The sequence below is a fragment of the Anneissia japonica genome, unplaced genomic scaffold (genome assembly GCF_011630105.1).
Source record: "Anneissia japonica isolate Jap-2015-1 unplaced genomic scaffold, ASM1163010v1 scaffold7345_len93687_cov157, whole genome shotgun sequence".
Classification (NCBI taxonomy): Eukaryota; Metazoa; Echinodermata; class Crinoidea; order Comatulida; family Comatulidae; genus Anneissia; species Anneissia japonica.
Window position 1 is genome coordinate 45701 of NW_022740285.1, and position 15298 is coordinate 60998.

The 15298-nt window shown below is 35.3% G+C and overlaps 1 protein-coding gene across 1 annotated transcript in view; it reads right to left on the reverse strand.

Annotated features, from left to right (window-relative positions):
• Positions 1-13201, reverse strand: part of LOC117118227 (excitatory amino acid transporter 1-like) — a 30710-nt gene extending 17509 nt beyond the window's left edge. The window contains exons 1-2 of the mRNA XM_033262746.1: positions 12715-13201; positions 6459-6635 (exon numbers count right to left, since the gene is read on the reverse strand). Of these exons, the coding sequence (XP_033118637.1) occupies positions 6459-6635; positions 12715-13022 (485 nt within the window). The 5' untranslated portion in view covers positions 13023-13201. The remainder of the gene's footprint in view (positions 1-6458; positions 6636-12714) is intronic.
• Between the last annotated feature and the right edge of the window lie 2097 nt (positions 13202-15298).

Here is a 15298-nt window from a genome sequence, read left to right on the forward strand (position 1 = left end):
GTTTTTTGTTTGGGGGGGGGGGGGGGGGGGAGACGATAAATTTTTTTTTGTGTAAAATGGATACGTATGTCAAATAAACTTCACATTAATAGATGTGTTGAAAATGATGTTGCTTCTAGTAGATTTGTTTACATTCATTTGGGGGGGGGGGAAAATTTTTATTTGGGGGGGGGGTTTATTCCAAATGAGTTCTTGAGATGGGCGTTTATTAGAGGTTAGGGAGGGGGACGCCTTTTTCGAGGTCAAATTCATTCAAACGGGGAGTTTATTTAAATAAATACGGTAACTTAAAAGTAAAGGCAATGTTTTTGATTGTCGTTTCGCTGTTGGATGATGATTTGAAATAAAATTTTAAATAAATGGTACTTCTACTATTAAGTGGGAAGGGTATATCTGTAAAATATAGTTCTCAAGCAGGGTGGCCATGGTGGATGCATCTTCCCCTGCCCCCTTCCCCCCTCCAACTTTGTTCTATTACTATGGGTAAAAATACTAGAAAAAAAAAAAAAACCCATAAAGTTTTCATTGGAATAGGGATTTAGTCATGCATTAACAATTATACACTACCAAGGCCATTTTCCTACATCTACAGCATATGGTACTATAGACCAAATAAAAAAAAGTTACTCGTTTATCACATTCGGTACTGAAAAAAAAAAATTTATATATATTTTTAAAAAATTGTTTTTTTTGTAATTATTATTTTTTAAATTTGTTTAAATTAAATAGTTAGTAGATATTATTTGCATTCTCAATCATGTGTTACTTTGAATATCAATGTACCAGCAAACCCAAGGGTGATATTTGGCTTTAAGCAAAATAATTGAAAAAAAAAAGAAGAAAAAAAAAATCTCCTTCCCTCATCATTTTTCCAGCCTAGGGAAGGGTGAAAAACTAATATTTTTTATGGGGCCCAATTCCTCATAGCCTATTCACCATCTAAATGAATGTTTTCATTTTATTAAAGCTATTGAAATGAACTTAGAACATAGTTTTAAAAAAGGAGTGTAAACCTCCCTCTCTCATCACTATTCCAGCCTAGATAGGGGAAAAAACTAATATTTTAGGGCCCAATTCCTCATAGCCTATTCACCATCTAAATGAGTTTTCATTTTATTAAAGCTATTCAAATGAACTACTGTAAACATAGTTAAAAGGAGTGTCATTGAGTGTTTTTTCTGGCTACCATTAAACTAACAATAAGTTTATATATTTAGATATCTACTGCAGCAGTGTTCAAGACCTTCAAGATAAAAGATTTTTGTCAACCTTCTCCTTTTCATACCCTAGCAATATGCTGACGTATGGTTGTCTATGCCCCTACCCAAATTAATATTAAATAATAATAATATAAACTATGTACTTTATAATCCTATAAATTGATAATGAAAAATACTGTAATGCTATAATAATACAAAGCTCCTGGGTAGGTGATTAATAAATTTTAAATAAAGTTTCATATTAAAGGCTACGTTCAGACAGGAGATAATTAAGCCAGGCTTGATTTAAGCCCGGCTTAACGCTAAGCTCGGCTTAACTTTGGCAGGCGTTCAGACTAGCGGGATTAGCCAGGCGCGAGAATTTTCACAATGAACCGTAACCATCAAACGTGTTTCAAAACATTGCTCGTGAAACGTATGCTCGCTCACAGCGCAAGTAATTGAATGCTGATTGGTCATTTTGTTACCTGAAGTCAATGCAAGACCCCCGATTAAAGCCCAATTAGAAAAGTTAAACATGGTGGCACGCCAGGCCGTTACTAGAGGAACACGGCTCGGCTTGAGATCAGTCACCTAGTTCAGACTGGCAGGTGGATAAACCCGGTGAGTTGAGCCGGGTTTATCCACCTAGTCTGAACTAGCCCAAAATCTATTTCTAAACTGTGGTTGTAAATTGGAATAACAACAGCAGAAAAGTTCATAAATTTTATCAGCGCCAAGTAAACAATAATCCCCATTTCCTGAAAATACAAGTTTTTGCAGATGTGTGACAATTAGTTTGATGATCATCGAACACAATATGGTACACTACAAAGGATTAAAAAAAAATGCAAAAAAAATTATCTAGCAGTTTGACCCAGAAGGCAAAATTTTATTTCTGCACATCAAGGTAATATAATTTCAAGGTCGTAGTTTAAAATCAATGCTGTATCTTTGAAATGAGACATTTACTTGCATAGCTTCTCTCACCCCAACTAGTACAAACTGATAACTGGAGAATTTGGCTACAGCACTCCCAAGGGTGTAGCTTGGGGAAGGGGGGTCAATCGGGGATATGGACGCACACTCCCACAATACAAGATGGGAAGTGGGTTGCATCCATGTATCATATCTGTATCCATGTTCTTTAAATTATTAGTTCTGCATTCACAATTTTTTCACAAACCACCTGAAAAAAAAAGGCCCCTGAAATATGTCCCCAGAAAAAAGGCCCCGGTAAAAATGGCCCCAAATGACTAGGTAGGTACACCTACTGTACTGTATTATAGAGGGTATTACATAGTCACATAAACTGCACATATTAAGGTACAGATATAATTGTTGGTTTTTCTAGTTTTTTAAAATAAAAATCTCATTGGATATTTTGTTCTACAGTGTATTTTGTTCTTAATTTTTAAGCAAATTCAGCCTCAGTGTTCCGATATAAAAAAGAAAGTGTAGTCACCTCTGGCCTACTAATTGGCATTTATAATGCATCTCTTCCTTGCGTTTATAAGCGCAGTTCTTTTCCCTGGTCTTTTGGGTCCACATGCTAAGTGTTGCTGCTGGTAATCAGCATAAACCATGAGGGATCAATGACATGATGGGTGGGGTAGGTATTAAATCATTTTATTAAAATCTAAGTATTTATAAAAATCAGTCAATTTATAAAAGTATGCTGGATTTAGATTTATGTTTTACCTTTTCAGGGATATTTTCGATGGCAATAATTTTCATATATGCTAATTTTCATGCATCATCTGTACGTAAAATATCGGAGTCCGGTTTACAGTAACTTTCGGTATATAATTATAAGCTGGTCCAAATTTCTTTCCTATTCTTCCTTTGAATTCTTAATTAGTGATAATTTTTTTATATATGTCAATCTAAAAAATTACACACATTTTCTAGGCTGGTCCAAGTATATCATACATTGTGCCTATAATTAGCATAATTTCAACCTGTCAATTTAAAATCGGATGTATGTCCTAAAGACACTATCTTCATCATACTTCTACAAATGTGGCAAAGACAAGCCAAACCAGTCACTCGTCGCAAAAATCGATTTTCAGTTATTAATACAGTGTTAGAGAGTAAAATAATAGCTATAAAATGGTAAAAAAATCATTCAAATCGGACATTTCCTTATGAAGTTACAATCGTTTAATCACACAGCTGTTTAAAGAACAATATATGAGAAATCAGCCTTCAAAGTTTATGATTTTAGGCATTTTTCATGCAGAAACTATCTTTAAATCCTTAAAAAGTGTTGTTTTAACATTGAAAATGGGAAAATAATAGCATAGAATGATGTAGATATATAAAGTTTAGTTTAGTGCAATAAAATAGATTTTTAAAAATTTGACATTCCAGCATGTTTTGGCCATTTTCTCTGTAACACGATTTGCGACGAGTGACTGGTTTGGCTTGTCTTTGCCACAAATGGATACCCAATTGCTTGAAGCAAGATATTTATATTAATCGGCAGAAAATTTACCTTATTTTATTATCAGTACTAGCTCTGAGGTTGCTTGAAATATTTTACTTACAAGTTCACACAAAGTAAACAAGAGAATTATGGATCTGTCTCTTATACACATCTAGATGTGTATAAGAGACAGGTTAAAAGGCTGGTCTTTGGGTCCACATGCTAAGTGTTGCTGCTGGTAGTCAGCGCAGGAGCTGGTATAAAGCATGAGGGATCAATGACATGATGGGTGGGGTAAGTATTAAATCATTTTATTAAAATCTAACAGTCTTTATAAAAATCAGTCAATTTATAAAAGTATACTGGATTTAGATTTATGTTTTACCTTTTCATGGATATTTTCGATGGCAATAATTTTCATATATGCTAATTTTCATGAATCATCTGTACGTCAAATATCGGAGTCCGGTTATACAGTAACTTTCGGTATATAATTATAAACTGCTCCAAATTTCTTTCCTATTCTTCCTTTGAATTCTTAATTAGTGATAATTTTTTTATATATGTCAATCTAAAAAATTACACACATTTTCTAGGCTGGTCCAAGTATACCATACATTGTGCCTATAATTAGCATAATTTCAACCTGTCAATTTAAAATCGGATGTATGTCCTAAAGACACTATCTTCATCATACTTCTACAAATGTGGCAAAGACAAGCCAAACCAGTCACTCGTCGCAAAAATCGATTTTCAGTTATTAATACAGTGTTAGAGAGTAAAATAATAGCTATAAAATGGTAAAAAAATCATTCAAATCGGACATTTCCTTATGAAGTTACAATCGTTTAATCACACAGCTGTTTAAAGAACAATATATGAGAAATCAGCCTTCAAAGTTTATGATTTTAGGCATTTTTCATGCAGAAACTATCTTTAAATCCTTAAAAAGTGTTGTTTTAACATTGAAAATGGGAAAATAATAGCATAGAATGATGTAGATATATAAAGTTTAGTTTAGTGCAATAAAATAGATTTTTAAAAATTTGACATTCCAGCATGTTTTGGCCATTTTCTCTGTAACACGATTTGCGACGAGTGACTGGTTTGGCTTGTCTTTGCCACAAATGGATACCCAATTGCTTGAAGCAAGATATTTATATTAATCGGCAGAAAATTTACCTTATTTTATTATCAGTACTAGCTCTGAGGTTGCTTGAAATATGGATTTTACTTACAAGTTCACACAAAGTAAACAAGAGAATTATGGATCAATCACGAACATGAAGTATATTACTAAATTACTGATACCTGGTTTGACCCACATTATAAAGTGGGATCCCTGGAAGGAAGAGAGGCTTGTGTAACATGATACTACCATCTTACTTGATCAGCTGTTTCTATTAAATCTGTAGTTGTCACTGGATACCAGGGCTGCCAAAAGCATCCCTGGTCCCTGTGGCGAAGTACTGTATATCATTTCCTGTTATAAATTCACCATATACAGCACTGTAAATCAAACAAAATTCTATCCATTGTAGAAACTGCCACAAGCAGGAGAGGGAATCAGTGGCGGATTTAAGGAAGGCCCAGACGGTTGCCACCCCCTCCCCCCGCCCAATAAATTTTTTTAAATAAAAAAAAAAAAATTAAGAAAAAAAAAAATCTACTAAAATTCTAGAGCACCATTTACGGCCATCTAGAGGTAGCCATATTATCATAAATTTTCTTACCTCAGCCTCAACCATGGTTGGGGCAGAGGTAGAGTAGTATAGACTCTCCATCTCTGAAAATCTCTCTATGGGCTCCCTTCTATTTCAAAACTTCTGGATCTGCCACAGGAAATGCCAACTTGTCGGATATAAACAATAGGCACAATACAGGTACTCCTTGTTGTCCAACACCACCTGAGGTTGTTGGACTGAAAGATATTACACCAAATAAAAATAATTACTAACTTCTCGTCCCCTCGCGCATCAATTTCTCTGCTTTAGCAATTTTTTAAAATTTTTAATTTCCTTAATATCTGGCTTGTGTTATCAGTGGTAACACAATGGTATGAATCATGTCTAGTACTTCTTTTATTTGCTTTCAATGTGTCTACTTGGTAAATGTGAGAAAAGTTAGCCGTTTCCGTTGGATTTGCCATCTCAAGAGTTAAAAAAAAAGAAAAAAATATGCCCTCATTCTCTTTTTTTTCAAAATATTCGGACATGAAACTACTTTTTTTTTATACTTGAATTTAATTTTCCCTCCAAATAAAGTCATTGTGATTGCATTGCAGTCTAAATAAAAGCATGACTTTCAACATCCAATCTAAAACCATAAAATAGTTTACATAACCACACGAGTAGTGGATCTAATAAGATTTAGCAATTGGAGGATAGTGGGAGTTGAGAATCACTGAGTGGGGGTAGTTTCGGAGGGGTATTCCTCACATTTGAGATTTTCTTGTATTTATTAGACAGCATGTTCTTAGATGGAATTTGAAAAGAAGTAAAAGCTTAAAATGGAAAGTACCTACTACACATAATGTGTACGACACGAGAAGCGCACACACAAGACGAATGACCACTTTTTTTCAAGGTACACAAATTGGGGGGGGGGGGGTGGATAGCCACCCACCCTATTCACCCCCCAACCCCAGATCCGCCACTGCAAAACAAGGAGTGCAAAGGGTGGTTGATGATTATTTTGCCTGGGGACAGGTGCATGCTTCTTTCGGGGGTGTGCATGATCCCTCCAAACTCCCCTGTTGATATCATATGCAACAATGTCTTCACACCCCACCCCTCAGCTAATATAAAACCTGTGTAAAGGCCTGCACATACCTAATGAGATCCATGATAGTATCAGCAGCATCAACTTCTTTAGTTCCTTCTAACTCATCCCGTTCAACATCTTCCTTCCCGACTCTGCCCGGTTTAATAGACACGACCAAAACAATACCTATTATTGCGGCCGTCACGCTGGTTGTTAGGTAATACACAATAGCCTTCTTTCCAAGACTGTATATAAAGTAAATATTTGAAATTAATTGAAGGAATACATACAAAAGTAGTTACGGCCAAATAAAATTACATATGCTTGACATTCTTTCAAACAGTCATTATTTTTATTGTCCATGGAAAAATGAATGTTTTTTTTGAAAAATAGCAAATAGTAATTTTATTCATGAGGCTCCAAAATATGATTAGGGTGGCAATATGAAACTAGCAACTAATTTTATTTGGCCTAAAATATTAATATCAAATTTTATTAGTATTACAATTTTTTTGTACTGTTTGGCTAAGAATGGGTTTTTAACGAAAAACTCGGGAATGGTTAATGAGATAAAAGTTTTTTGAATATTTAAAATCTGGGGGTAAAGGGGTGTAACCAGTCATTTTTTACCTTTACCCCCAGTTTTAAAATATTTAAAATTCTGTTCTATACCATTTTTGTTAAACAGATTTATTGTATCTTAGAAAAATTGGTTCTACAGCATATCAAAATTGTTATTAGGTATATGATTTCTTCCTATGTGTGTTAATTTCCGATTTATGTAGATTTGGGTATTCAGAGAATTCAGTTTATTTTTGCTTGTTTGAAATATGAAACTCACTTGCAAATTATTCGGAATCCTTAATATAGATAAAATAAATTGTCTGAAAATAAATTTTATACGAAATACGTATGGTTTATCACTTGTGAATGTTATATTATTCACCAACTTGAGAAAAACATGTCCAAAAACATCAGGTGAAAATTGCTATAAGTCCATTAATTAAAGATTTTAATTCATCACTTTCATGATGCACAATAATAATCAAATAAATTTCATCTCGGCACAAATGACACTACATATTTCTTTTTAAAATAATTTTAACACTTTGATGCATGTTTTTCATCTATTTTTTTACTTTATTTAATCATTGCTGCGAAGCAGCCAATTCATATTCTTGACAGCAATTTGACCTCTGAAAGGTCATTGTTTGTCAAAAAACGAGCGCCTAAGACGACTGAATAGCGGAGTTTCCTTCTTTCGTTCTGCCGGGTAAAATCAATTACTTTAGGCGACGTTTGTAGACTAACCTACTTGTATCAACGTCCGCATGTCGCGCTAGCCTTATCCTACTCTAGGCCTAGACAAGCTAGGATGGTATAGGCTTAGCCTAGGTCTCAATGAAAAACAACGTCGCTCTTTGATAGCTAACATTGTCTATTCAACATCACAATAATTCATTAATAGACCTATAGTTGTTATCTATTGTCGTGACGTCATGGCTCGCTGGCTCACACTTGTGATATGTCTCGCACTTGTGATCAAATAACACGCTGGCTCGCACTTTGGCAACACTCTTTGGCAGTCAACTCGCCCCTAGAAAACCCGCCCTTGGAAACTTGCCCCATAAAAAATGTACACTTCCTAGACCATGCAGTCTTCAAAATAAAAATTGTAACCTTTAGTAATCAACTACATTTTCCACATACATAGAAATTTTTGAAACTTAAAAAAACCTAAACCATAATTCACCACACTATAGACACTTTTTGACAAAAATGAAAAATTACGACTTTGTTACCCAATGAGAAGTGTTCTAATATAGACAATGGGTCGTGTCTCATATTATTTGTTATAGTTTTATTATTCATTATTTTCTCTTGACTCGCATAAATAATTTTGTACGAAGAACATTTATATGCAGTTGTACTTCACAGCACTTCACTTGCAATTTGCAATTTCTAGTATACTGTATATCAGTACACTGTAGTTCCTTTCTTTTCAAATACAAAGCAGTTTTGTCCCTGGGGATTGGGTCCACATGCCTGAATGTTGCTGCTGTAATCAGCACAGGATCAGGCACTATAGAAAATTTTCAGATTTCCATTGTGTGTAGCAAAAGTGCTATGCACTATGCTTTATGTTTTGTGTAGCAATTCCAAAATTGTGTGTAGCAATTTTTTCTGCGGTTTAAATAATGAATGATTATTAAAGAGATGAAAGGACACTTTTCAATAAGAAATTCACAGTGGAGGTTTCCAGGAAAATAACCAGAAGATAATGCAAGATTCTAAAACAGACACTAATTTTTTGTTGTCCTCAATTCCATGCCTGCAACGTGCCCACGAAGTTGGCCTTTGGTGGTGACGTTCGAATTGAAAATGGTAGCTTGTTTACCATGTGATGAAGCAAGCAGGCAAGGCATACATTGAATAATAACGTTCAAATCAATCAAATTTATGCATAAATCAAAGCATTTTGAGGGGGACCTGTAAAATCGTTGAAATTGGGTGAAAATTACGTTCGATCAAGAGAAATGGAGATTTTTTTAAATATCGGTTGACACCGACAGGTTCGGGCGAGTTGGCAGGTCTGAATTTTTTTGTACACCAAAGCCTCAATAGTTTTACAGCCAGGCTTTGCTGAAGACTGAGCCGGTAATTCTAGGCAAATATTGCATTGCATTATATTGTGATGCATTTGTGGAAGTGCTCCGCAATTAGTTTAAAACGCCTTGCAAATAAAGTGCTGGTTTGCTTAAAAAGAATGCACAGCAAAAAAATGAAATCCCAACGGTTTAATTTGAAATTTTAAATGCACATGATACGTAATGAGAGACTTCCCATTACTAGAGATTGCACTAGGCAGAGTTGAAATATCTGTTTGATCAATGATATTTCAACTCTGCCTGGTACAATCTGTAGAGTTGAAATATCTCTATCTATCTTTGATTTGGATGCTGCAAGCGGTTTTGTGTAGCGGGAACGGTTTGCTTGCCCGACCATGACGTCAGGGGGTTTCAATCCCTCTGCATTCCACTTGTGTCCTGAGCAAATAACTTTCACTGCATTTTTTTTTCTCTCTACACAGGAGTGTGGGTATCTGGTGGGGTTGCCTGCTCCTGCGCTGATTACCAGCAGTAACACTACAAAGCATGTGGACCAATGACCATGAAAAAGCACTATACAGTATTTTATAACCTCAAGGACGAGGTGCATTATTAATGCCTACAGTATATCAGTACCAACATAGAGAATATTTGCTCTACAGTACCAGTTAGCAAATGGGACTACGGAGCACCTCCAGGGGCGGGCAGATCCAAAGATGTCCGAATGTTGGGGGCCAATCGAGGGGGACAACACAAGCCTGGGGGGGGGGGGGGAGAGAAAGGGTCCGGAAAGAACCTCTGGGGTGTTTTAGGTGATCAACAATTTTTTTTTTTTAACTTTCCAAGAGGGATGGGTGGGTTTGGCACACCCCATCATCCCACACAGTGGAATGTGACTATGCACCAGAATCTAGGACAAAAAAAACATTTCTTGGTACATTATATTCCTAGTACAGCAAGCTTCAGTTATTTCAGGATTCTAATTTTTTTTTTTTTTTTTTTTTTTTTTCGGGAAATTTTTTTTTTTTTGTCAGGAAGAGTTTTGCAACACTCAGAATTTTTTTAATAATGACTTGTGGTAAATTTGAGTGATAAGCCATATTTTAGGAGATGGGATGTAATGTTAAAACCAAATTAAAAGATTAGATGCCACTATCATTTTACCCTGAGCTAAATAAGTGATAGAACATTGTACATACCAAAAAAAAAAAAAAAAAAATTCTGTAAACCCAACCATTACTCACTGCCATACCCCAACCCAAAAGAGTTTGTGACACATTTTCTCAATAAAAAATAGTGTTAATTGTTGTTTGATATCTATCTTATTATATTTTCTGCATTTGATCATTGTTTTCATATTTTTACTGTAAATTATATATATTAATGCGATTACTGAATTTCCTATTTTGGAGCAATAAGGTTTATCTTATCTTATCTTAAAACTCTGTGTCTAACTCCAACTAAGTTTACAATAAAAAAAAAACAAAAAAAAAACACACTATTTTTGTTTTCCTCTGCCATATGCTTTTTCCAAAATTTTGCTAAAAGAAATCAAAATGTTATTTTTATTTTTTTTTCTTTCCAAAATAAGTTTGCTGAGCAAGGTATTAAAAAAATGTCTCGCCTTATCAATAAAAAAGTGAAATATAGAGGCATCAGTATTTCTTCCATTTGTGTAGTTCATATTGGATAACAAATAAGAACAGGCTTAGGCCTATCCATCACTTTAGGCTCAAATCTACTCGTAGTTTTAATGTAGAGATGAATAAAATTTACTGAAATTATTCATAGACCGTCCCCTGTGTCCTTTTCACTCTAAATGTCCATATGTGGTAATTACAGTTATGAACAATGTATTAGCACAATTTAAAATCGCACAATATCCATTAAGCCAAGCATAGCAATATTTCAGTTTCCAATTTTTATGGTTTCCAGTTTGTTTTAACAATGAAATCATTTTTCACTGTATGATTTTTGGCAGATGTCCCATCAGAGACATCTTTTAATTGTCAATAATTTAATTTGTTTTAATTGTTTAGTGTATTTATTTTTTTATTGAATTAATTCAAGTGTCCTTTGTCACTATAGTTTTATATTACCACCATTTATCCTCCAGTGCAAGGAGATATCACAGTAAAATTAAATCAGATTTTGTGTACATACCAACATTTAAAAAAACAAGACAGCCAAAAAAATACCCCTTCTCAGTGGTGGCCTTTTCAGGGGGGTCACGGGGAACATTCCCCTTAATATATCTCCTAGATATGCCGACCATATTGTCGGGCCATAATTGCTACAGAACGGCAAATTATTGCCTACCTAGGTCTGGATTTCTTTGCTTCAAAACTGCTTGGGCAAGTCAAAACTTTGACAGAAACAGACCATAGCAGAAACCAAATTTTTACGTACATCGTCAAAACCAAGGAAATTGGTCGTTCGCAAAACAGGTTTGTTTGTACAATAATTATTTTTAATAGGCATACGTATGATGTCTGTATAATCGTTTTATCTTCTTGCCACCTAGTCGTTTCCAGGGGCGGATTTAGGGGGGCCGCCCCGGCCCAGGCCCCCACCTTTTGTAAGAAAAAAAAGGAAAAAAGAAAGAAAAAGAAAAAAATGATAGTCCACAACGCCTCAAATGTTATTTTCGGGCGTCTAGAACACAAAAATTTCGCGGGGGCATGCCCCTGGACCCCCTAGACATTGTTGTCTCGATCGCGCCCCCCCCCCTTTTGGACATCTCTGGATCCGCCCCTGGTTTCGTGGGCTGGGACAATATTATTTTATTAGAGATTACAAAATCACGATCTGCAGATGACGATGTAAAGTCAAGCATTCGGAAAAATCATAGTTTATACTATAGGACTATGCAGTAAAAAATTGCTGAGATTGCCGACTTCAGTGAATTTAAGGTCAGCAAATTTTTGCTGACCTAATTTTTTCCCAATTTCATGGGTTGTACCTATCAGCCAAACACAGTGACAGGCTACCCTGGCAAATGGACCCATGAAGCAAACATCAAAACTTTACAAAACACAAATCATTTAAAAAGTTAATTCACAGACTAACCAAACAAATTTGAAGCACAGCATACAATACTATAAATTTAATATAAATTCCTATATTTTATAGTAAAAACTAAGATATTTATTTTGTAAAAGCGAACTATTTTCGATCATGCCTAAAAAGTTTATGTTTCCTACCCTTGATCACCACCCCATGATGTAATCGGAAAAAGTCAGGGGAGGGTGTTACACACCTCTCTATGCTTAAGCAAATATAAATGTAGACCCTTTGTCTAAAAAATACATATTATGGGTGCCGCGGTGGAGAAGACGGGTCCAACGGTTCTGTTAGGGCAAGCTGCCCCTCCCCACCCCCTCTGGAAAAGAAAGACTTATAATTTATTTTTTTTTACACTAAACTCTAAAATCGATTAAATAGGCAATTGAAACCATTAGTTTTCAGGGGTCAACGGGATTTCCATAGATCACTTTCACAAGTGATTTTGAGCACATACCGCCGACCACGCCCACCTTACGTTCTCGTCGGGGAACACATCTAGATGTGTATAAGAGACAGCCCCCACGTTGGGAAAATCCTGGCGCAACTCCTGTCACCTGAATAGGCTTATTACTTGGCACTGCCTATATTAACCTTGACCTATCCTACTAAAATACTCGGTTACACTCTTTAAAGATAAGTAGGTACTTGCCTTCCAGATGATTTTTGATCCAGGGATGCCATGCCCGTTATAAGACTCGAAGTAAGCAGTGGAATAATCAACATCATCAATGCATTGAGAAACAAAGTACCAGGGTAGCTTATGAGGTCAATTTCTCGATCGGTATAAACTTTACCGGTGCCGACTTTTACAATTGCACCAACTATAACCGCCAATACAAGAGAGCTAATGAGAAGTATGACCATTAAATTGTTCTTCATAAACTGCCCAAGTCGTTGACACTTGCTGGTGTACAAACACGCTGGGTAGTGACATCGTTTCGATTCCACGCTAGCCATTTTGCTCTCGTTCGTGGCTCAATAAAACAACGATGATACGATTTTGTATTTCTTTGTATAAACTCAGCTAAGCGCAACTTGGTAAAAAGAAATCGGCTGCAAATATGTTCATTAGATAGTGCGGCGGTTTTTATTACAAACTGTACTATGATTATGTTCATCAGTTGTGACAAATGTTGGCTTTGACGATTGGTCAATTACGCCACTGCATCTTCACACAACACCCAATCATCTACCGTGGATTCCATGATGTAATTTCTTATAATCTATTTAGAGTTCCTAGGAATTCTAAATCTATTTTTCAAACATCGCCACCAGCGAGTGAACAATAGTCATTTCCATGACGAATTTGCAATGCTTTTTTTCATTCAATAATAGCGAATTATCGGCGCCACTATAGATGGTATAGGCAAAATAGTAGGCCTATGCAGTAGAACCTCTATTAAGGGGACATCTTCGGGACCAAAAAAAAGTGTCCCCTTCATGAATAGGAGTGTTCCAAAGGAGTGGTTCTAACTTTCCCTTACATAAATTACTCCTCTTTCCTCTTGTTTTCCTCAATATCAACTGTCTACAACAATGCATATTTATTATTATAATCAAAGGAATTTTTTTTTGTTTAAATTACAAGTTAGTCTTCCACTGGACATCAATAACTCAACTCAATTACGGAAATATAAGCCTACATACTATATCAACGGTTCACCGTGAACTGCCCTCTAGAATGCCAATACATAAGAATAAATTAAATATATAAAATAATAAATTAGTTTACGATTTTTCCTAACATTTAATATGACAACTCCATTCAATAAAAAAAACTTAACACTGGCAAACCTCTGAGGAGGAGAATGGACATTCGTTGCATTCCTTGTTTTCATATGGCATGGGTTCTTGATGCCCTCACAAAGCTCGGGGTAATTAAGAAGAATGCAAATGGGGGTTTTTCAATATTTTAAGAATTTAGGAACATCTTATCTTACAATGAATTTTACATTCGCGGGTGACATGTTATGACATTTGAGGTAAAAATCGATTTTTTTTTTTTTGGTACTTTTTTGTGAAATGTTTTGTTATGACATTTGCGGTTACTTTGACATTTGCGGTTATTTTTACATTTGTGGTAGATTTTTACATTTGTGGGCTCTACAAGGTCAGCAATGAGCTAGCTGCTTGCTGTGCTCGTAAAGTGCTTTCACTTTGGAGAGAAATAGCGGGGTGGCGCCAGCGGAGGGCCGGGGGAGGACAGGCCCTCACCCCCATCGGGGAGAGCTGGTCCAGTCAATGAATGGAACAGTCAATCTTTTCAACGAATATTAACTTTTTAATTAAAAAAAACTGTTGAATTAATCAATCAATCAATCAGTCGATATATCGGTAGGTCGTTCAAATAAAATCAGTAGTGGCTGATATCATATTGATTTCATTTACACCAAAACGTAAGCATGATATAATAACAACTACGGTACCGTAAAACCTCGAATTGAATCCCAATGGGCTTCCCATCTCGAATTGAAGCCCCCTCTTTAGTTTGCAAAAATAGCCTCCAAAAGAAGGTATGCAACCGCATTATCCCCTAAACGGTGCCAGATTTCTTAGAAGAGTTTAACATTTGAAGTGAAGTGCAAGGCGGTTTTAGAGAGGATAGGAGATGTGAAGATCATATTTTCACACTTTAAAGTGTCATTAGCACACGACAATCAGAAGGCAAAAAAAAAAAAAAAAAAAAAAAACATTTCTTGCATTTTTAGATTTAAAAAAAGCATTTGACACTGTTTGGAGAAAAGGGTTATTTTCAGCTGTTAGTAATATTGGGGTTAAAGGAAATTTACTTCAAATTACCTGTATTAAGAATTTGTATGAAAATGTACAAGGTAAAGTTAATTTTCAAGATATAGAAATTCCATACAAAAAACACCCTAGGGGAATGCTATTCATAAATCCACTTGGTGAGAAATAGAACATAGGAAATAAATTCATTCTGGATTCAGTACATTATTTGTGAATTTTCTTTCCTTTAGTTAATCCAGTGTCAATTTTTTTATTTTTACTTATAAAAAATTGACACTGGATTAACTAAAGGAAAGAAAATTCACAAATGAGAAATAGAACACTAGTAATTTACTTAATGTTAATATACAGAAGGGGATTTTGTTGTTTGACGACTTTTTTTTAACGGATTTTGGATATTAGTTTTCCTTTTTCTCGATGTTGCTGAGAAACTTCATCATGTTTTCTAGAAGTGAAATTTCTCTTTTGAAATGGTGTACCTTTGC